This window comes from Erythrolamprus reginae, chromosome 2, assembly GCF_031021105.1.
Source record: "Erythrolamprus reginae isolate rEryReg1 chromosome 2, rEryReg1.hap1, whole genome shotgun sequence".
NCBI lineage: Eukaryota > Metazoa > Chordata > Lepidosauria > Squamata > Dipsadidae > Erythrolamprus > Erythrolamprus reginae.
This window is the reverse complement of record NC_091951.1, coordinates 128,749,302-128,773,229: the sequence shown is the minus strand read 5'-3', so window position 1 is coordinate 128,773,229 and position 23,928 is coordinate 128,749,302. Positions and strand designations below refer to the sequence as shown.

At 37.6% G+C, this 23,928-nt stretch overlaps 1 protein-coding gene across 1 annotated transcript in view; it reads left to right on the top strand.

The window, feature by feature from the left end:
* The window catches only part of DOCK2 (dedicator of cytokinesis 2), a 344,199-nt gene that overhangs the window by 216,258 nt on the left and 104,013 nt on the right, over window positions 1-23,928 (top strand). The window contains exons 28-29 of the mRNA XM_070735887.1: window positions 8,703-8,801; window positions 9,160-9,254. Of these exons, the coding sequence (XP_070591988.1) occupies window positions 8,703-8,801; window positions 9,160-9,254 (194 nt within the window). The remainder of the gene's footprint in view (window positions 1-8,702; window positions 8,802-9,159; window positions 9,255-23,928) is intronic.

The window sequence follows — 23,928 nt, the reverse complement described above, 5'->3', positions numbered from 1 at the left end:
GACATAGTAGCAACGATGGTGCATTGGCAAATCTTCAAGAAATGCTACTTTCTTGCAAGCAAGAATTAGTAGGACTACAAAATAGACAAAGTAGTATTGAATGAAGAAACTGACTTAAACACTCTTGATAAGAAAAACAAAAAAACCTCTGGATAATGGATGTGGCAGTATTTGGAGATAGTAGAATAAAAGAAAAAGAACTGGGAGGAACTATAAATAGAAATAGAACAATTGTAGCAAAATAAACTCAAGATACTACCAATGATAATAGGCACCTTGGGTGTAACTCCAAAACATCTGGAGCACCAGCTGAAAGCACTGGTATTGACAAAAATCACCATTAGTCAATTTAAAAAATGCAGATTGTGGATAAAAATGCCAAATCCAATTTAAACATCTGGCTGAATGTGCAAAGAACCAACACAACAATAACATTAACATTATATCACGTATTACATATATTAAAACACCTTACATTATGATGTGTTGGGAAAAACTCAATGAAGGTCTATGCCAGCTGAAGAATTGGCAGTTGTGAACAGATAATAATAACAATAACAATACAAGGGGATACTAGAACAGAAGACAAATAATTGGAGAAGATCACAAAGTATCAGTATCTGAAAATTGAAATTGAAAGATTATGGCATAAAACAGCCATTGTAATCCTATTGTTTATCAGGAAACTGGGTATCATATCATAAAAGATTGGAGGGCAGTTAGAAAATCTGAGCCTTAACAAAATTTCAGTCTGTCAATTTCAAAAGGGCACACTGCCTGAATCCACACATATACTACAGGGATACAGTATAACATCATAGGTTATATATGAAAGCCAACACCAGCAAAAGAACTGGCATCTGTGATTTTACATTGTTGTGTATATAATAATCATCTGAAATTCACTTTGTGGACTCTGAAGGAATAAATGCAATGTTTTCTAGGATAAATTTTGCTCATTTATCTTGGTTAGTGTTGGACTGGGGTAGGTACAATGAGCTGAATCCACAAAGTTATCAATACCTCACTTTTAGAGATGGGGGAATGGAGGCTGCCAGAACTATTATACTGAATGAGGCTGTGGCATCCCTCGTCTTGTGAAGACTTCTTTGGATATGGCTACTTGAGATATCTACTGCCATCTCTATTTTTTTTTACAAGGTTTTTTGAGATAATGATAAAAGATTGCTCAAGAACAAATAGATTATTTGTTTATTTACTCAGTTTCATAGGATTTGGGAATGGAATTGGGATGGCACTGAACACTTCAATTGATTTCATTTCATTTCATTTTATTGGATTTGTATGCCGCTGCTCTCCGTAAACTCGGGGAGGCTAACAACAGTGGTAAAAACAACATGCAACAGTCCAATACTAAAGCAGCTAAAAACCCTTATTTTAAAACCAATCATACATACAAATGTACCATACATAAATTGTAGAAGCCTAGGGGGAAAGAATATCTCAGTTCCCCCATGCCTGACGACAGAGGTGGGTTTTAAGAAGCTTATGAAAGGCAAGAAGGGTGGGGGCTATTCTAATCTCTGGAGGGAGTTGGTTCCAGAGGGCCGGGGCCACCACAGAGAAGGCTCTTCCCCTGGGTCCCGCCAAACAACATTGTTTAGTTGACGGGACCCGGAGAAGGCCCACTTTGTGGGACCTAATTGGTCGCTGGGATTCGTGTGGCAGAAGGCGGTCCCGGAGATAACCTGGCCCGGTGCCATGAAGGGCTTTATAGGTCATAACCAACACTTTGAATTGTGACTGGAAACTGATCAGCAACCAATGCAGACTGATTACTTTGTTGATACCTAGATGAGGATCTCTTAGCATTTGATATCTTTAACTAGGATAAGAGAGAGTTGTGCTGGCTCCGGAGTTAAAGACACTAAGCTTGTTAGCTGTAAAGTTGGCAGCCCAGGTTCAAGACCTGAGCACCATACAACAGGGTGAGCACCCATTACTAGCCCCAGCTGCTGCCCACCTAGATTTTCAAAACTTTGCAAAGTTGATTAGATAACTAGGTACCACTATGGGAATGTTCTGTGCACCTCTGCTTATAGATATACTGGCCACATGATCACAAAAATGTCTTAGGACAATGTTGGCTCCTTCAGCTCAGAAACTGAAGGAAATGAGCACTGTGTCCTGGAATCAGACATTTAACTGGTTAACCATCAGTTCAAGATATATTATAAAGATTATAGTGATAAGGTAAGGCAAAGGTTCCCCTGCACAGGTGTGCTAGTTGTTTCTGGTTCTAGGGGTGGTGCTCATCTCTGTTTCTCAGCCAGAGAGCCAGCACTGTCTGAAGATTTCTCCATGGTCATATGGATGGCATGACTTTGGGATTGGGCGGCATAGGAGTATGAATGAATGAATGGTTGAATGAATGGATGGATGGATGGATGGATGAATGAATGAATGAATGAATGAATGAATGAATGAATGCCAAAGCTTCACAGTGCACTATTACATTCCCACCAAAATGGTCCATATTTTTCTACTTGCTTTCAAACTGCTGGATTGGCAGAAGCTGGGAGAGGTAATGGGAGCTACTGAGCCACTGTGTCCCTTTTATTATAGTGATACTCAGCTTTGAATCACCAGGTAATGCTACTATGGAGATGCTGATAATGTCTTGTCCAAGTGCTTAAAGTCTGTATGATTCTGTAGGGAAACATGGCTAAGTTGCTTTTTATGAATCAAAGGCTCCCAGTAGGCTTCACTGTTATTTCTATCAGGGATATACTATTCCTGAGAAAGCAAGTCTGTGGTTTGGTGGTCTTCCTGGACTCATGGCTATTGCTGACTTGGCTGGTAGAAGTTGGGAACAGGGAGACCTTTGATGTAACAACTGACATGTCAATTGTAATGACAGTAATACAGCATGGGTTGAAAGTTCACTTTGAAGATCACTTAGAAGGTGTGGTTTGTGTCAAATGAAGTGAGCCATATATTACCATATGCACATGACTCACATTAGCTACCAATGGACTTCCAGGACCAAGTCAAAGGCCTAATGTTGATCTGTAAAGCTCTAGACAGCTAGGCGTCTAGATATATTTGGGGACACTTACTCAACTGGAATTGATATTTCTGACTGGATCATCCAGGGAGATGCTTTGTTCCTTAGTTGTACTGTATGTGGTTCTGCCCTTTCTTTAGTTGTCTGAAATAGCATATGTTGGAGATTGAACTCCTATCATTATTAATTTCTTTTTGGAAGTCACTGAAAACCAAGTTCTTCCAAAGAACACTAAAAAAAAGTATTCTGTGATCTGGGTCTATTTTTAGATTTATTTCTTTATTAGGTAATACAACTGTACTACTTAAGTCACTAATAGTGTCTTTGTATGTAATCTAGTACCTTAACAATGTTATTTTTATGTTATATTTATGTCACATTTACATAGCAACATGCAATAAAACAGCCATTTAAAAAGAAATATAAAATATCAGTTCAAAAGAATGTTATTATTTCTTCCTTCTTATCTTTTGTTTTTAATTCCTTTTTCTTATTTTTTATCTTAAAAAAAATATTTCTTAAAAATTATCTTTTTATCTTTTTATCTTTATCTTATTATTTTATTTATCTTAAATCATTAAGAGCTGGGGTGGTGCAGTGGTTAGAGTACAGTATTGCAGGCTATTTCTGCAAACTGCTAGCTGTAGTTCAGCAGCTCAAATCTCACCACCGGCTCAAGGTTAACTCAGACTTCCGTCCTTCCAAGGTGGGTAAAATGAGGACCCAGATTGTTGGGGGCAATATGCTGATTCTGTAAACCACTTAGAGAGAGCTGTAAAAGCACTATGAAGTGGTATACAGTGTTCCCTCGATTTTCGCGGGTTCAAACTTCGCGGAAAGTCTATACCACGGTTTTTCAAAAATATTAATTAAAAAATACTTTGTGGGTTTTTTCCCTATACCACAGTTTTTCCCACCCGATGACATCATATGTCATCGCCAAACTTTCATCTGCCTTTAATAAATATTTTTTTAATAAACTTTAATAAATAAACATGGTGAGTAATAATCTGAATGGTTGCTAAGGGGATGGAAAATTGCAATTTAGGGGTTTAAAGTGTTAAGGGAAGGCTTGTGATATTGTTCATAGGCAAAAAATAGTGTATTTACTTCCGCAACTCTACTTCGCGGAAATTCAACTTTCGCGGGCGGTCTCGGAACGCATCCCCCGCAAAAAGCGAGGGAACACTGTATAAGTCTAAATGCTATTGCTATTATTTATTGCTAGTGCATATTATTACACCTCTTTCTATGGATAATTTAATTTCTATGTTTTAAAATATTGTATGTTACTACTGTAAACCATCAGTATTCTTTACAAGTTCATTAACATTCAAAGTTTTGTCATTCACCAATATAACAAAATATTTTCTCTCTTTTATACTCACTGTTGTTATAGAAAGTTGCTTGATAATTTTCATAAGCAATTTTTATGTGCAGAGACATTCTCTGTTTGAAGGGCTGATCTTGCACAATACCCTTAAACAGGTCAATTGAAAAAAGCTGATTTTACACAACCTGCTAAATTTAGTTACATTAACCTTAAGTAAGCAATTAGCAGTGCTTTTTTTTTGTTTATCATGCTGGATGAAGTTTGATTGCTTATGATTCAATGCATCTTTAAATGGTTTATTCAGCCTATTACGTGAATGCGGGTATGAATCTGAAGAAAGATAGCTTTGAATATCTGAGACTGGCTCTATTCTGTATTCACAGTTGCCCGAAGTTGGATTTCCATTACGAGAACTACTTTTGTAAATCTAGTCCCCTACTGGGAAAGTAGAACACCTTTTGCTCCCTTTCTGCTAATAAGGTAGTGAACATTGTGTGTGTAGTGGAAGGAAGCAGAAGAAATCCATTGTATTTGGAGTGACCAATTGTCTATTATATAAGAGAATCAAAGGATAAGGTAGTATCAGATGAATGTTAATAAATGGCTTCACTATTCACATCCTGTTCTCTTTCCCTCTTTTTATTAGGGTTTTTCTTTATTTATGTGGCTGGTGGCTGTTATTTGAAGTTACTACGGCAACCTGTCACCATCTGGTGTTATAAAGTATGATGAGATTTTGGTTGCTAGGTGCTGAAGTTTGCCATCTCTTTTTGTAAACTGGTATTCCTCTCCCACATACTAGAACCACATATTAAATTCCAAGGAATTGTAATTTTACTGAACTCTGTATATAATCAAGCCATGTTATACTTTTATATGGATAACTCTTTACTTCCTATATTTTAAAATTCTAAATAATATTCTTTTGTAAGCTAACACTTCATAATATAGGTATGTAAGGCTACTTGGCATAACTGACTATTTTTTAAAAAGGCTAATCAATCAACCATCCCATCATAGTTTCTTTGCTGTCAAAGGGTTTTGAATAGTCAATGAAAGTATATCTCATTTGTCTTTGACATCATGTTTTGACTTTTGTGTGATGCTGACAGATATAAATTCAGTAATATCTACTTTGTCATCCTACCTGACCTTCGTTCCCCTCCCCCCCAAAATCTGGCAGTATCCCATATTTCCAAATAGCCAATTTAGGTAACGATAATTGTTTATATTTGTGTTTATTATCTCTGTCCAATGGTAATAGGTTACTGTGTCCTCCATCATTATATTTATGTATATTATTGACTGCATCTATTGATAATAGATTCATATCGTCCAAACAGATTCATATCTTCCTTCCTTAACATTCTATTAAACATTTCCCGCATCATATGGTTATACTTATGGTTTCATATGGTTACACTTATTTTGTCCTAATTTCAATCATGCCTGTTTATATGTAATCCTAAATGTATTGCTATGTCAAAATTTTGCTTAAACTACTTTATTTCCTTAACTTCTAGATATTTTGGAACTAACATCAAAGTTCTCATTCTTATGTTACACATATACCAGAGTGTATACATTACAGTCTGTGAGTGGCTATTTGAGAAAAGTGTCTTCATCCTAGGTTTTAGACATCAAATCAAAACTTTGAAAATAATAATAATATAAGAAATAGGAGTTGCCTTAAGGATTAGCTGGAGGATCAGACACACCTTGAATCTAGTACTCTTACTCACTTTCATCCATTTCTTAGTGTGTTGGTTGACTTGTACAGTTCTGTAAATTTGATGCTTTTACAACATTCTTGGAAAACTTCAAATCCAAGACACTTTAAAATCAGTCATGTAGCTTCATTGGATGAAAATGAGATGTAGATTACAGAACTAAATACAAGACAGCTAGTGGCAATATTAAAAGTCAGTTGCTTATAAAGAGAAGTTACTGAATAACACTGGTATGATAAAATGTTTCAGCAAGAAAATGTACCACTAATTTGTATTTTGAGCACCCAGTTATCAGTGGATAGAAGAACCATAATTTTAACTCTACTGCCAGCTGAATTGTTTTAATAAAACAAAGCATGTCATCTGTTAGTTCCCATTGTTCCCATTTGCAGTTAGGAAATCTGTACACATATGTAAGGACAACAGTGCATTTACAATGCTGCAGTACACAGATAGCCAGATTTTAAGAATTGGCTTTTCTCAGAGAGATTTACATTATAAAAATAGTTTTGATTTTGCTGAACAGTATCTTTCCAAAGATGATGCTTAAGCCACAAGGGATTAGTAGAAATCATTTTGGGAAGGATAAGCAGGAACATTTTGAAAACACAATCAAACAGCTCAAAAATCAAATAAAAAGAGCAATCTTAAATATATATGATTCTGCTGTTCATACTTATGAGAGTTCCTTTTTTTGTTTATAGAGCAATAAAATCAGTACATTTGAATAGCAAAGCTGATCTTCAAACAATTACAATTTTAACTCTGGTTTGACAAGCAGTTGACATTCTAACATCTCTATATGATCCAGAAATGCCTGCCCCCTAAAAGTAAAATATAATGTTTGCCTCTTAAAAGTAAAACAAGCTTTTCTTAAAGAGAAGAGCATTAGTAACAAAAGCTACAGAAATCCTTACCTGAAAGATCTGAGATTACCTGCTGCAAATCTCTCCTTTTACACCTCCACAGATAACCAAAGCTTTGAGTAGTGAAAAGGTAACTCCAAAAGCTGAAATAAGTTATCATTTATGTAGTAATTTGCACAGTTTATATGCCAGAACTATACTGTTCTGCTCACGTAGGAATAAATAAAAAAGCAGCACCAACTGAATAGAAGCTACCATATGAAAGTAAAAAAGACCTCTAGTGGCTACAACCTGAAGTTAAAAAAAGCTTCATTTCTAGCTTTAAATACCGTAATAGACAAAATGGTTGGATATATTAAAGTACAATTTTCACTCATGAGCAACCTTGTATTTGTTATTAAATAATTAAAAACAATCAAAAATGTACATTTAAGGAAGGAGAGGTCAGATTTCTCAAGTTAATTTAATATATAAATTTCCAATTAGAATGAGCAATCATTCTAAATATGAAGCCAGTCTGGTGGACAGATATCTCTAACTTGTATTTTCTTCTACCTAGTGGACATGCATATGTGATATTTTTTTTTAGAATTTTTGAAAAGCTTTTCTATAAAAATAATAATTTTGTCAGAAAGGCTCTTGACTTAGTATTAAATGCCAGCCAGTTTAAGCCTAGGAAAATTTAATATACTACCATTCATTAGACCTTGACGTTTTAAGGACAGGTATAATTCCATAAATTAGAAAAGTAAGAAGACATATGTCAGCTTGTGAGTTAAATTTTCTCAGGGCTGCAGTTAAAAGAACTTCAAACATCTCAAACAGACAGATGACACTTAAATAGATGTAATTGACAGCTTCACTGGCTATATTACAAATGCAAGTCATGTTTTTTGGGGGGGGATTATTAAGATATCTGTAAAATATGTACTTGTAAGAAATGTATGAATCTTGTCAGGGAAGATTCCCCCCCCCCCTTCGTTTTAATTCTGAGTCCACTTTTTGAAAAGGTGACATTTTTATCACCGATACAGCGTGACTAATTTTAAGATGATTTTTATCTCTTCCCTTTCTCCAACTCTTTTTACACAGCTTCCTCTCCTTTTAATGAAATGTAGACGTAATATTTTAATGATTATTTTAACATTTTTAGCAGCACAAGATTATTTTTGAACAATTCTAGAAAATTTCTTGAAAATGTAATGCCTTTTTAATTTTAAAAAATATTTTTTTAAAAATTGTCTTTTTAATTAAATAACAATAATATTACACTTCTCTGTACCAGATTGTGACATTGTATCTGTGTAGCAAAATATTGCCCATTATTATGTCTAACACTATTATTTTGAAAAATGCAATGTTTTAAAAAATGCAGTTCACACAGTATAACCAGAAATAGTTCTTTTATTTCATTGGGTATTTTGCATGTGTTTCTATTTTATTTTTTTATTTTTTTATTTTTTGTTTTATTTTTTATTTTATTACTTATTTTATTTATTTATTTATTTATTTAAATTTATTGTTTTATATTTTAAATTTATTGATCACCCTGATTGGGTTACAATATTAAAAAGATAAGATTTTACAAAATCATACACATGAAGTAAATAATACAAAAAGATAAACATTTCTTGATGTTGATGTTGGTATCAAGGACATAATATAAATGTGTTATTTTATCTCTTAATGGATCTAATCTGGATGTATATATAAGTTTTATCATGGTTAATCTGTTTCTTTTGTAGAGTCATTTTGTGGCCTGCATGACAGCAATCCTGGACCAAATGAATGATCAGCATTATTCTTCATACATTGAAACTTTTCAGACAAGTTCAGAATTAGTGGTAAGTGGTCGTGGGAATCAGTCTCAAACACACAATGGGAAATTATGTGGATGAACAAATTTTTGAGTCAATATTGGATTACTTGGGTTTTTTTAACAAAGAATACTTTTCAATTTTAATATTTTTGTTGCTTTAGCATGTCAGTGCAGTTTCATGCAAAAATGGAATAAGGTAGTGTGGTATAAAATGTTAGCACTGATTTTTAAAAAAAATTATGTTGCTCGATTGCTGCAGTCATTACTAGGTATTTTGTATAATTGGGTCAGCAATATACATAAGTTGCTTTGAAGATGAGAACAAGATTTTTTTCCCCTGTATTTGAATATAGAAGATAATTATCCATATTTTTTTCCATTAGGACTTTTTGATGGAAACTTTCATAATGTTTAAAGATCTGATTGGAAAAAATGTTTACCCCTTGGATTGGATAGCAATGAGCATGGTACAGAACAGGTAATACAAATCTATAGAGGGCTATAACATTCCTACACAATTTTAAAAATTGGCAGCCAGGAAATTTTGAAAACCCACCAAGGTTAAATAAATGTCAATTGGGAATGATAAATGAGTGGCTGCATTACCTGGCAGGTAAAACTGTACACTGTTGGCTCCTATCTCCTGTTTTAGTTCTTTAGCTATCCCACAGTCTTAGGAAGGCTGGATTTTTTAAAAAAATGAACGTTTTATTAATTAGAGATGTGAAGATCAGGTTAGCTCTTCTCCATTAAACGGTTAACAGAAGGTGACCTCTGGAAGTTTTTTTCCACCATACCTTTTAATTATGTAAGGCATTAGGAAAAAGGTCGGTGGAAACTGGACCATTTAATAATTCGAATTAGATATATATTATGCATAATATTACCTGATCCTTTAAAATACAGTAATACCTCGTCTTACAAATCTAATTGGTTCCCGGGGGAGGTTCGTAAGGCGAAAAGTTTGTAAGACGAAACATTGTTTCCCATAGGAAACAATGTAAAATGAATTAATGCGTGCAACGAAAAAACCCCCGCAAAACAACCCCGCCGCCCTTTTGAAACAGCCGGGCGCTTCTCAGCATTCTCCCAATGCCGAACCCGGAAGTTCGGCAAAAGTTCGGGTTCGGGAGGCCACCGAGAAGCCTCGCCACCCGGCTGTCGTCTTTTGAAACAGCTGGGGGGCTTCTCGGCGGCCTCCCGAACGCCGAACCTGGAAGTTCGGGTTTGGCATTCGGGAGGACACCGAGAAGCCCCCCGGCTTTTTCAAAAAGCGACAGCTGGACGGTGGGCCTTCTCGGCAGCCTCCCGAACCCGAACTTTTGCCAAACTTCCGGGTTCGGCATTCAGGAGGCTGCCGAGAAGCCCTGCCGCCTGGCTGTCGTCTTTTGAAACAGCCAGGGGGCTTCTCAGCAGCCTCCCGAACACCGAACCCGGAAGTTCAGGTTTGGCGTTCGGGTTCAGGAGGACGCAGAGAAGCCACCTGGCTGTTTCAAAAAGCAACAGTCGGGCGGCGAGGCTTCTCGGTGGTGGCGGCGACGGGCTTGTAAGATGGAAAAAGTTTGTAAGAAGAGGCAAAAATTTTCCAAACCTCAGGTTCGTATCTCGGGTTGTTCGTATGGCGAGGGGTTCGTATCATGAGATACCACTGTATCTTGGTAGTCATATGAGCATAGGGTTCTTTTCTATGGAAGAGATTTCTCTATGTGCTGCCAAATGAGGTCTCTGGTACTCATGAGCCCCAGAATGAACCATAGTTCATGCACCAAATTGTGACAAAATTGTTGATCTTTGGTTCTACAGTGTTCAGTGAAAAATGTGTGTGTGGGGGGGAGTCAGAAGGAGAATGTGAAGATTCTGGAAGATTCTTATTAGCGTTAGCATAACAAATCCTGCCCCCTCCAACTTTATCATTCAGAAAAAAATGGACTCACATAATCCAAGGATCTCTTTTAATTTATCAACCTGTTGGCTACATTCTGGCCTCTGGCATAGAAGAAGTTCTCTGTCTGTAATCTGATGTGATTCCATGTTAGTGTTTACATCCATAGGGATTTCCAAGGAAAGATATATATCACAAACTATGGGTTTGGTTTGTGATTAACTTTTACGTATTTGTGACCAACATTCCCAACAGGTTGGATTGTACAGTAGAATTCTTTTCTATCTATCCCTACTGATAATGTTTTTAATTTTTTGTGTGATATTATGCTTCCTTGTTTATCACTATACTATAGCTTATCTATTCAGCCATAGTACATTTCAGGTATATTTAATGCAGTGATTCTTAACCGGGGTTCTATCAAACCCTAGGGATTCGGTGAGTCGGTCTCAGGGATTCGGCCGAGCTTCCGCCACGGAGGTCAAGACACACCCAACTCATTATGTAAATTCATGATGACACGCCCCCGAAGGGTTCATGAATGTGCATATGAAACTGGTGGGTTTGGTACCTCAAACAAGGTTAAGAACCACTGATTTAATGTATATCTCAAATCATGTTTCAAATCAGAATTGCTGCATTGCTTGAATCTACTGGTATCCTTGCCACATTCCTGTTTGAAAAAAATAGATGCATACTAAGATGAAGCTATTTTTCATATTCCCCCTTGCATTTGGGATCAAACATAATTGCAAATAGAGAGAGTTAGTTTTGAAACAATAAATGAAGGTTCAAGGGCTAGGACACAAGAGATTTGCATCAGTCTGGAAATGAAGCAAGATTGCAGATTGGGAAAATGTCTGGATCAAACTATCAGAGGGTTATAGGTTGGGGTTTTTTAAAAAAAAATGGGAAAGGCAAAACGCATATGTAAAGTAAACAGTAAAAAGTTTGTGCTGGTTTACGAGTTTTAACCCATCAGTCCTTTGAATTTGCTTGTTTCATTCCATACAATTTATAGGTAGGTGCTGTAATATATGACCATTTGTTTAATAACAGATCAAAGTTACAGCGACCTGGGAAAACATCACTTAAACCACATGTACACTTACTTATAGCTATCCCATTACTCTTGCTGTGTTGTGATCGCAATTTAGGTGCTTAGCAACCTTTTCATATTTACAGTTGACTGCAGCATCCTAAGGTCAGATGATCATGATTTGGTACCTTTTCTTTTGCCAATTTATGGCAAAAAAAAATTGGGAAAGTTGGATCCACGTAACAATTTGATTTGACTTACGTTTGCAATGATTTACAATGAAAATTCCAGTCCTAATGGTGGTTGTAAGTTGAGTTGAATCAAAAGTAACACCTCCAATCTATAAGGTACCAACAGCTATTAGAGGCTCTGATATGTTTTTTAATATTGCCTGTTTAATTCAGTTGATGGCAAGTTGCTATAAGAAAAGATTGCATGCTCATCAATGTGCTTTAAACAAAGTGACATGGCTGAAGTTTTGAGTACAAATACTCATTGGCTTCTGTCCATTCATTCAGAGCCTTTTCAATGCTAGGGTGGCATTGACAAAGTGGACATAGAACCAGTCCTCAAAGTAGCATAGAACCAGCCACATGATAATGCAGTTCAGCAGTTACATGATCATAATTTGGGCTCACAATTACATGTGGTACCTAGCTCACAATTACATGTGGTAGGGCATTGAAAGCAATGATGGTCGCAAATGAGTTTGTAAATCTTTTCTGCTGGTTTTCCACAAGAAAATTCAATGGGGAAACTAGCTGCAATTGCTATCACAAGCCAAGGATTACCTGCATTGAAGGAGCTAAAATTTACTTCCGTATTCAGACTATGGTGATAACTCTGTACAATATTGTGCATTTCTGGGCCAAACAATATGTAAAAAGGTACACCAGGAAGACCTAATTTGTGTGGCCAGGAATGAAATATGTGACTTTTAGGGCAATCAACAAGGTTCAAATCAGAAAGGTGGGAAGCCACCAGTTAAGCTAAGCAAGCTAGCATGTGCAGTTAGCATGTGTGCAATTAAGCTAAGCAAGCTAGCATGTGCATTTTATCTGGTCAATGTGGAAGAAAGATAAAATGTGAGATCTAGCCTGCCAAAATACTTTCTGCATACTTCATACAGCTGCCCTCTGTGAGCAGACAGGTGTAATCGTCATTTCTGCAGCTTCCAATGAGGTAGGAGTCACAGGCTCCACCCAGAAGTTGGTTGCTCCTGGTTCAGACCAGTTCTTTATAACTGGTAGCAAATATTTCCCCCCGTTCGCCGAACCAGGAGTGATCACTGGTTGGCTATACCCCTGAACTAGAACAGTGCTGCCATTTTGTTTTTGGCTTCTGTGCCTGTGTAGAAGCTTGATTCAGAAGGCACCTCTAGGCATTCATGGCTGTGCAGCATGGCCACGCTGTGCACAATGTATGTGTGGCCAAACAGCATGCAATGAGTGAGTGGGCACATGATGTGCAAAGCATACAATGTCAGGATTCCAGGTAACATCCAAATTTAAATCAGAGTCCAAGCCAAGGCATTCCTCAAAGTTCCAATTTATTTCCAGAGCCATCCTGGCACCAACACTGGGGAACCCGAATCTGAGCTTCCCACCCAGTTGAAAGTTCACATGCCTTGCCTCCCACCTGCATGGCATGGGAGGACGTGAACTGTAGTGAGTTAAGTTAGAATCCACCCCTGGTTCCATCATCTCTGGGCTGTAAAAGCAGCCTTCATGGACACACACAAGCTTAAGCAAACTCTTTTAATCACTTACATTTTATTATTTTAACTTCTTTAAGATGGGTCAACTGTTAATCTGTTCCAAAAAAAGTTGACTTGAAAATGGTAATTTTGTCAATGTTGATGGTTTTAGAGTGGTGCTCCAGTTGTTTTGGCATTGAATTCAAGGTGCCTATTACTACAGATCTATTTTTGCTTTCTTTTGCCAGTCATTCTATTTCTATATACACGTCTTTGTCTTTTGTGACTTTCTCCAGTTCTTCCTCTTCTGCTTTGTTGTCTCTAGGTATTGGGAACTCATTGATACAGACTTTTTTGTCTTTCTTATGGACAGTTGTTAAGTCTGAGGTGTTATATGGTAGATTCTTGTCTGTTTGAATTTTAAGTCCCAGAGCATTTTAGCTGCTTCATTTTGTGTGACCTTATTTATTTTGTGGTTCCAATTATTGTTGTTATTATTATTGTTCTTAAATGTTTAAGCATTAAGAGAGGGATAAGGGGGATTTAGACTAAATAAAAAGGGAGATACTTGTTATGTAATTTTGTTAATTTTTTTGAAGATTTAGAGATTAGTTTATTGAAAATTGGAGGGGATATGGAATGAGAGCAATAGATTGTTAATTTTGAATGTGCTTGTGGATGAAGGGGGGATATCTTTTTCTTACTATATTTTCAGGAGAGATTTGTTTGGTTTAGTTTTATATGATTAATATAATTCTTAATAAAATTATCAAAAAGAGAAAGGCTGAAGAACTGATGGAAAATAATTGGTGGGTCAAAGACAAATTGATATTTCAATAAGGAATATTGAACATCATTATTGATGTTTTTCAATATTTCAATATTTGTACAAGATAAGTTCTTCACATGCTGACAGCAGAGATGAAAGCTTCAAGAACTATAATTTGCCAGCAATTGTTGTCATGCTATGAGAATAGATATTTCTTCTCAGAATTGTGACAGCCAGTGAAACATGGCCCAGGAACTAACTGGCTTATCGTCACAAAAATTTACCTACAAAGAAGGGATTCAAAACTCATGGTTACAGATTTTTGAAGGGCAGATGGTGTTATGAATTATCAGACTCTGCTATTAACTCAGAATATTACACTGCAATATTTAAAACTTTGAAACAATGATAAGGCAGAATTTGGAAACACAAAAGAACATTTTGCTGCAAATTGATTACACTGGATCTCATACTTCCTGAGCCACCCAATACTATAGGCCTATGGCACACACACATAGGTGGCACACAGAACCCTCTCTGTGACACATATGCCACCACCAGCTGCTCTTCCAGGGTCTTTTGCATGCATGCATGAAGACCAGCTGGTCTGCTGGAACCTGGAAGAGCAGCTGGCTGCCATGCGCATGCACATCAGCCAGCTGCTCTCCACTGATTTCTGCTGCTCCCACGCATATACACACTCCAGTTTTAGCACTTGGTGCTGAAAGGTTTAGCTATCACTCTATAGGCAATGGTGATGTTAGATTTCACCATCTTACATCTCCCACCATACAACCCAGATTTGGGTACTATAAAACTTACACTTTCCCCCCAAACTTGAAAGAATACTTTAGAAAGCATCTGTCTAACTGAAATGATGAGGTAGCAGGACCTCAGAACTTGTTTGAAGATGAAGGACAATTAGTGGACGCTCAAAAGGAAATTGCTGTCAAATTTGGCATTGATAGGAATATCTAGGTCACATTATTGATGTTTTTCAATATCATAGGTGTCTGTACAATAAAAAGTCCTCACAAAGTGGAACAGCTCCAAAATGTGAGTTCTTTTACACCTGATAGCTTTAGGAACCTTATCCGTTTTTGGCTAAAATGTGATAATTATTTGAAGAAGTAAATCAAGGTAACAAAAGATATAATTTAAACAGTTATTAAAAATACTTTTATTTAAACCAATATTGTGGACGTGGAACTTTACTTTTCATTTAGCCCTTATATTTTATGTTGTGGTTGGCTCTGGGCCAGCTCCTGCCCCAAGGACTGTGGGGGTGGATGTGGGTGAATCCTCCCAGTGTCAAAGGCCTGTTTTACTGCAGACTGCTTTGGACAGCGAAGTATCATCGGAAGCAGGGAGTGACTCCAGTGACTCCAGTATCTTCACTGGACTCTGATGAAGAAGCAGTTATAGCAGTTATAGAGCCATGAATAGAAGAGAGCAGCTATGTAGGTATTACAAGAGATAAGAGAGTTCACCTGTGGTTGGGTGTGGTTCAACTTATTAGGGCTGCTGTTAAATGGGCAGCATGCCGGCCTCTCAGTGTGGAAGATTATCTGTTCATGATAGTGGATGTGGCTTGACTCTCCGGATTCTCCAAGCACTATGTGCTTTGATAACAGGACTCTGAACATAAATCATAGTTAAACGTGTGAGTTGGACAACGTCTGAAGGAGAGTAGCTGTGACGACTTCACAGCTACTTGTTAATTGCTTTGAGTTTGTTGTTTTTGTTATTTCAATGCATTCAAGTCTGGTTGCTTTGAAAGTGAGCCCTTTGAGTAAAAAAGGGGGGGGTTGCTTCTATTTTTCTGTGGATAAAGAAAGTATTCTTGACTTTTCCTGTGTCTGTGTCTGTTTTGGCTACCTTTGCATTTAATTAGAGGCTCGTACAGAGAGCCGGCAGAACAACTTTAGTATATTTCTCGACCGCTACAATACTTTAGTTATGTCCTTACTCGTTTCTCTGTCAGTGATCAAGTTATTTTGCTTAGATTGAATTTTAGACATTAGTACTCATTTCATTTTTAATGCATTTCTTAATTCATTCCATGATAATATGCATCATATATGTAATTAAATGTTCTTTAATTTGTGTCTACTGCAGATGATATTATATGCTCTAATTATTTTCTCTCTACACATTTCTAAGGTATTTTTAACAGGCATGTAATGCTTAGTTTGTATTACTGTAAATTGACAGACTAGTGACTTTGTGTCTTCTGTGGGGATTGGACTACTTTTCTTTCTTACCCTTATGTTGTTACTTTGCCCATCATTACTTCAGAAAGCATATTTCATAATGCATTTTCTGGAGATCTTTGTAATTTGTGATTTCTGAGAAGTAAACTATGTCCCCATCAGCATTCCTCTTATATTCATTTTACTGAATTTCTAAATACTGTTAGATATTTTCAGAGTATAAGATCCACCGGAGTATAAGGCGCACCTAGATTTTAGAGGCGGAAAATAAGGGAAAAAATATTCTGAACCAAATGGTGTAGTATTATATTGTTTAATAAAATACCAGTATAGCAGAATACTTTTTACAACCATATACACTTTTTATAAACTTCAAACTTGACAGCTTTAAGATTTGTGGACTTCAACTCCCAGAATTCTTCTTCCAGTCATGCTAGCTCAGGAATGGGAGTTGAAGTCCACAACTCTTAAACTTGCCAAGTTTGAAGACTTTTGCGCCCCTAACCCCTAAGTCTTTAAACTTGACAGCTTTAAGACTAGTGGACTTCAACTCCCAGAGTTCCTCCTCTAGTCATGCTAGCTGAGGAATGGAAGTTGAAGACCACCATTCTTCAAGCTGTCAAGTCTGAAGACTGGGTTAGGGTTTAGGGCTGCATACCCATGCAGCCCTAAACCCTAACCCAGTCTTCAGACTTGACAGCTTTAAGACTAGTGGATTTCAATTACCAGAATTCCTCCTCCAGTCATGTTAGCTGGGGTAATTAGAACGCAAAAACAGTCCCATTTTTGTGAAAAATAGACCATTTGTGGGGCATTTTTCGCAAAAATGATGTAGGCAAAGGGTCAGGGAGGCCTGCAGAGAGCTCCTTGGTGCTGGGGAATGGCAAAAGTGCCCCTGTTTTTGTAAATAAATGGCCATTTCCCCAGCATTTTTGTCTTTCCCCAGTTCCCAGGAGTGCTCTGCAGGCTTACCATACTCTTTCTGCAGCCCATTTTAACAAAGAATGGGTGAAAAATCCCCCCAGAGTTCTCTGTAGGTGGGGCTGGGGCTTGGTGGGGCTGGGGCTTTGGGCAGCAAAAATGGCAGTATTCAGTGTATAAGACATTCCCACCCTATTTTAAGGGGGGGGGAAGGGTGTGTCTTATACTCTAAAAAATATGGTACATGCAATATTATGGAAATGCCTTAAATTCCCTATCAAGCATTATTCCACAGAAAATGAATTCACTAAAATGTTGAACCTTTAGAATGCGGTGTGTGGGTGTGTGTCAAACTCAATTTCATTGAGGGCCACATCAGGGTTATGTTTGACCTTGCAGGGCAGGGTGTGTGGCCATGGTGGGCAGGCCCATGGTGGGTATGGCCAGCTCAATATCACTCATATTGGTACCTGGGATGGCCAAGTACTAAGGCAGGATTTCTCTGAGGTGCTCCCTCACTCTCATTACAATCCTCTTCCTTCCTTCCTTCCTTCCTTCCTTCCTTCCTTCCTTCCTTCCTTCCTTCCTTCTTTCCTTCCTTCCTTCCTTCCTTCCTTCCTTCTTTCCTCCCTCTGTCCCTCCTTTCCTCCCTTTTCTACTTTTTCCTTCACTCTTCATTCTCCTTTCTTCTTCCTTCCCCCTTTTTCTTATTTTTCCTTCTTTGTTCTCTTCCCATCTTCCCATCTTTTTCTTTCCTCTTTCCACTTTTCATTTACTGTCCTTCCATGCTCAAATGCAAAAGGAAAAACATTTCTCATTTTGTTTTGCTTTTACTTTGTTTTGATAGCCGTCTGTATGTGAAAACTGAACCTTCTGCTGCCCTCTGCCAGTAAAAACTGTGGGGAAGGCCTCATGTGGCCCCCTGTGCTCCATTTTCAACCATAACGGCCTCCTGCAGCCCTCTGCCAACAAAAATCGGGTGTGAGGTATATGCTTGCCCCCTCTCCCCCAGCTCCATTTTTGCTGGCACTGCAGGCCAATCCTTTGTTGTTTCCAGGCTATTCCCATGGGCCAGATGTAAGCAGTCCATGGGCTGGATCTGGCACCCGTGCCTTGAGTTTGATACCCATGCTTTAGAACTTCCACATGAATGTGGAACTGGAAGTGTACATAAGAACACTAAGAACCAGCTAATATATCATGATTGCTATAAAAACCAGTGAAAGAGTTCCAAGATCTCCACTTTTCTGCAATGATTTTATTTTATTTTATTAGATTTAGGTATGCCTTGACTCCAATAGTATAGAAACAGGTTGTTGTTTTTTACATTGTATCCAATTATATAACAGAGATTTATATGTATATAATATTGTCATTTGTGTATTTCTTGCAATAATAGTTTGTTCAAATATTCTACATGTTTCATCGCACTAAAAGAAGACTAAGTAATAAAATAATAAATTAGTTACAGGTGTAACTAACACAATATCTCCTGAGCTCTTACTGCAGAACTAGTTAAGATATTAAACTTGTGTGCAGCTGGGTCCAACTCACACAATCTATAAAGTATCTTTCTTCAGCTTTTATTTTTATTTTAAGTCAAAGACTTTCCCAAGTAAACATCTAAGGGTATTTTTTTCTGTAGGTTCTTTTTAGTCATTATTGTTTTCAAGCCCAAAATTTCCCATTTCCCATAATTTTTTGACTTTACTCTCAGATAATTTATTCTTGAAATGTGGGAAATTTTTTCTTTGAATTCATCATGATTTATTAACTGAGTCTTGAAACATTCTGGTTTCCTTTGGAAAAAAATGGTTGGGAAAAATGTATTGGTTATTTCTCTATGTTTAGTTGTCCTCTAATTTGAAATACTGCTGGAAAATACCCATTTTGATATGTGGACAAGTTAATGCTCTTCCATGCTCATTGCAAAATGATTCACAGAAAATCATTATAGCAAAATTTTGAGCAATCTTCAGATGATGAACTGTTCCGGGAAGTACTTGGCACAAAGAACAATAATAATTGTATTTAACCATTCTTTATATAACTAATTGCAGTTATTTTCACTATGGAACATCACATTCTCATTGTATTCAAGATGCATCCTCATTATTTAGCAATATAACTCTTACAGAACTTTCAGAAAAATCATTCAAAGATATAATTCTGCAACATTCATATGTAAACTGGAGGGTTTCTAATCCAGAAAGAGACAGGACTGGAAAAGAAGAAATAGCAAGTGCAAAACTGGTTGCAAAAATGACAAAGGGAAAGCTTTGATTTCTGAACTCCTAGCACATACGTGGGTGTTAGACTGAGCCTGAGAGAAGCACGAGTATACCTTCTGACCTAGAATGATTTTATATGTCTGATCCTGCACATTATAGAATACTGAAAAGGATTGGCTGATGATCTGAACTTATATTCATTGAATAAAAATATACATGCTAAAATATGCTAAAGAATGAAGTACTGGATAATTGGATTATGTCAATGTTTCCTCATTTTCATAAAAAGAGGACTTGGTGACTACTGGGGAGATATTCTTTATATTAATGCCTCAGAAGATTTATATTTAGAAACATAGAAACATAGAAGTCTGACGGAAGAAAAAGACCTCATGGTCCATCTAGTCTGCCCTTATACTATTTTCTGTATTTTATCTTAGGATGGATATATGTTTATCCCAGGCATGTTTAAATTCAGTTACTGTGGTTTTATCTACCATTTCTGCTGGAAGTTTGTTCCAAGGATCTACTACTCTTTCAGTAAAATAATATTTTCTCATGTTGCTTTTGATCTTTCCCCCAACTAACTTCAGATTGTGTCCCCTTGTTCTTGTGTTCACTTTACTATTAAAAACACTTCCCTCCTGGACCTTATTTAACCCTTTAATATATTTAAATGTTTCGATCATGTCCCCCCTTTTCCTTCTGTCCTCCAGACTATACAGATTGAGTTCATTAAGTCTTTCCTGATACGTTTTATGCTTAAGACCTTCCACCATTCTTGTAGCCCGTCTTTGGACCCGTTCAATTTTGTCAATATCTTTTTGTAGGTGAGGTCTCCAGAACTGAACACAGTATTCCAAATGTGGTCTCACCAGTATTCTATATAGCAGGATCATAATCTCCCTCTTCTTGCTTGTTATACCTCTAGCTATGCAGCCAAGCATCCTACTTGCTTTCCCTACCACCTGACTGCACTGTTCACCCATTTTGAGACTGTCAGAAATCACTACCCCTAAATCCTTTTCTTCTGAAGTATTTGCTAACCAAGAACTGCCAATACAATACTCAGATTGAGGATTCCTTTTCCCCAAGTGCATTATTTTACATTTGGAAACATTAAACTGCAGTTTCCATTGCTTTGACCATTTATCTAGTAAAGCTAAATCATTTACCATATTACAGATGCCTCCAGGAATATCAATATTTAACATGTCTTTTTCAATATTTATTCAAGGGAGATACATCTGGGAGGACCCAAAGAAGGCTCTTCTCCCTGGTATCTCCCTATCGCTGGAACGTAATTCCCCCAGAGATTAGAATGGCCTCTATTCTAAAACTCTTCAAGAAGGCACTGAAATCTTGTTCTGTCACGGGGCCTGGAGAATCCAGAGTGGGATGGAGCCCATTAAATGGCTTGTGTGATCTGCTGCTGCTCGAGTGGGGGGTGGGGGGGTGTTATCTTATTATGCTATGTTTATTTATTTTATTCTTTTTTTATTAGTTTTATTGTTCTAAATGAGGTTTTATATGCTGTAAGCCATCTTGAGTCATGATGCGCAAATAGACAATAAACAAATAAATAATTGACTTTAAGACTAAGCAAACTACTTGCTTGTTGGATATTTTCCCATCTTATTTAAGCTGCACAGAGAGATGAAATAAAAAGTTATTTCTTAAGGAAAGAATTATGTAAAGTTTCATTTAAAACAAAGAAATAAATCACTTCGGGAAATATATGGACATCACAGATACACACACATACACACACACACAGAGAGAGAGAGAGAGAGAGAGAGAGAGAGAGAGAGAGAGAGAGAGAGAGAGTATATGATTCTTAGCATCTCTAAATACTGACCATGTTTGACATCTCTGTACTAGAACAAGAGTTTAATTCAATGCTATTCTGTTCAAGACTTTCTTGGATGATGCCCATTATTTACAAACTTTCCAGAGCTGTTTCAGATCTCTTTGATCCAGAATTAAGCAACAGGCTACTGCATCTAGGGAAACTGTTTTTCAACAAAAACTTCAGCCAGTTCTATTTTTCTTGCTAATGACCTTCTGTTCAGATTTTTACAATGCTCCTTGGTGTGTGTCTTCTTCTGGTAGACGGTGTGTCCTAGGGAGCCATCGGGTTTTTTGTAGATTAGGACATCCAGGAAGGGAAGTTTGTTGTTGGTTTCTATTTCCATGGTGAATTGTATTTTGGGGTGTAGGCTGTTGAGATGTGTGAGAAAGCTGTCCAGTTTTTCTTTCCCATGTGGCCAAATTACGAAGGTGTCATCTACATATCTAAGCCAGAGTTTGGGTTTGTATTCAGATTTGTCCAAGGCATTGGTTTCAAAATATTCCATGCATAAGTTTGCGATGATGGGTGACAGGGGTGATCCCATGGGGGCTCCTTCTATCTGTTTGTATCTTTGTCCATTGTGGATGAAGTATGTATTCATCAGGCAGTGGTTGGTCAGGTCTAAGATGTGCTTCGGGGGGTTGTATTTGTTTTGGATGGCTGTCAGGGCTTCTTTGATAGGCACTTGGGTGAAGAGAGATATGACATCGAAGCTTAGGAGAAGGTCACTGGGTTGTAGGTTTTGTTCCTTTATGATTTCTATGAAGTGGAATGAGTTTTGTCCATGAGACATGATGGATTCTGCGTAGGGCTGGAGTTGTTTGGTGAGAAATTTGGCAAGATTCTGTAGGGGTGAGCCTATGGAGCTGACTATGGGTCTGAGTGGTGTTCCTTCTTTGTGTATCTTGGGGAGGCCATAGAGCTTGGGGCATCGGGATGATTTTTCTCTGGGGATGATTCTTTGCTGGATTTCTTCACTGATGGGAGAAGCTTTTATTTTGGATTTGGTGGTTTTTTCCAGGTAGGTGGTAGGATCTGTGCTTAGAGGTTTGTAAACGGGGTCTAGGAGTAGGTTGGATAGCTTGTCTTGGTAGTCAGATGTGTTCATCACCACAGTGGCATTGCCTTTGTCTGCTGGGAGGATGATTATGTTATTGTCTTTCCTCAAGTTGGTGAGTGCTTTTTGTTCATCTTTATGTAAGTTGCTTCTGGGTGGAATGATGGAGCAGAGGACATTGGTGACTTCGAGTCTGATTTTGTTGGCTTCATCTTGGTTGATTTTGGTTAGGGTGGCTTCAACTCCGCATATGATGTTTTCAGTGGGGATGCGTTTGGGGGCGACTGCAAAGTTGAATCCTTTGGAGAGGACGTTGGTTTCTGCTGTGGTGAGGGTCCTGTCTGATATATTATGTACTGTATTCTTCATGAGTTGCTGTGGAAAAGGTTTGGGCTTCTGGTGTTTTTCCAAATTGTGGCGTTTCCTGGAGTGTATGTCTGTATTAAGGGAGGTTTCTGTTTCAGCTCTCCAGAGGGCTAGTTGTTTGGATTTGTCCCAGAGTATTGGGTGGATTCTGTTGTTGAGTTTAAGGTGAAGACTGAGTAGGTCTTTGTTTGGTCTAGTAGGAATTTTTTCTGTGGAGTTCATTTCTGATTAGGGCTAATTCAGTTCTTTTCAGGATCCGTTCAGTGGATGGGGTTTTAGAATGGAATTTTAGTTGGCAGCATTTGGCGATCAAGTTTCTGTCTCGGCAGTTGCGTAGAAATTTGAGGTCACATAGGATGGTAGCTCTTTGGACCTCGAATACCTGTACCCGTGAAAATCTACGAAAACAAATATCTTACCTCTACGGGGAGGATACCTTCTTTCTGACCAGGACCAAGAGAAACTCGAGGTCCAAAGAGGTCCACACCAACCGCTGCTTGAACGCAAAATCCCACCACCACCCCGCACAGATCAATTCCGTAGCCAAGACCCTCATTTCCAGAACCAAACGCCTAGCCGACAAAGACCACCTGGAACCTGAATTACACAGTCTCACAAATGTATTAATTTCCAATGGATTCCAAAGAGAGGCAATCAACAAGTTAATCCAAAAAGAGACGCCCCCCAAGAACCAAGACACAGAACAGGACAATGGCATCGCCCTCCTCCCTTACATCAAAGGCACCACAGATAAAATCAGTAAAATTATCCGCAAACACAACATCAAGACAGCCTTTGGTACAGATAAAAAAATAGCCAAAATCCTAAGAAACCCGAAAGACAATATCCAACTAGAAAACCAGGGAGTTTATCAAATACCGTGTAAAATCTGCCCAGCCACATATATTGGACAAACGAACAGGAGAGTATATGCACGTGTTGCAGAACATAAGAATGCATTAAAGAAAAAAGAAAAAACCTCCTCCCTTTTCCAACACTTCAAAACTACAGGACATGAAATTGATTTTGACAGTACCAAATTAATTTCCAAAACAGAACACTACAGCAAAAGAATAATCATGGAAGCCATCGAGATAGAAAAACACCCCCAAAATATGAACAAGCG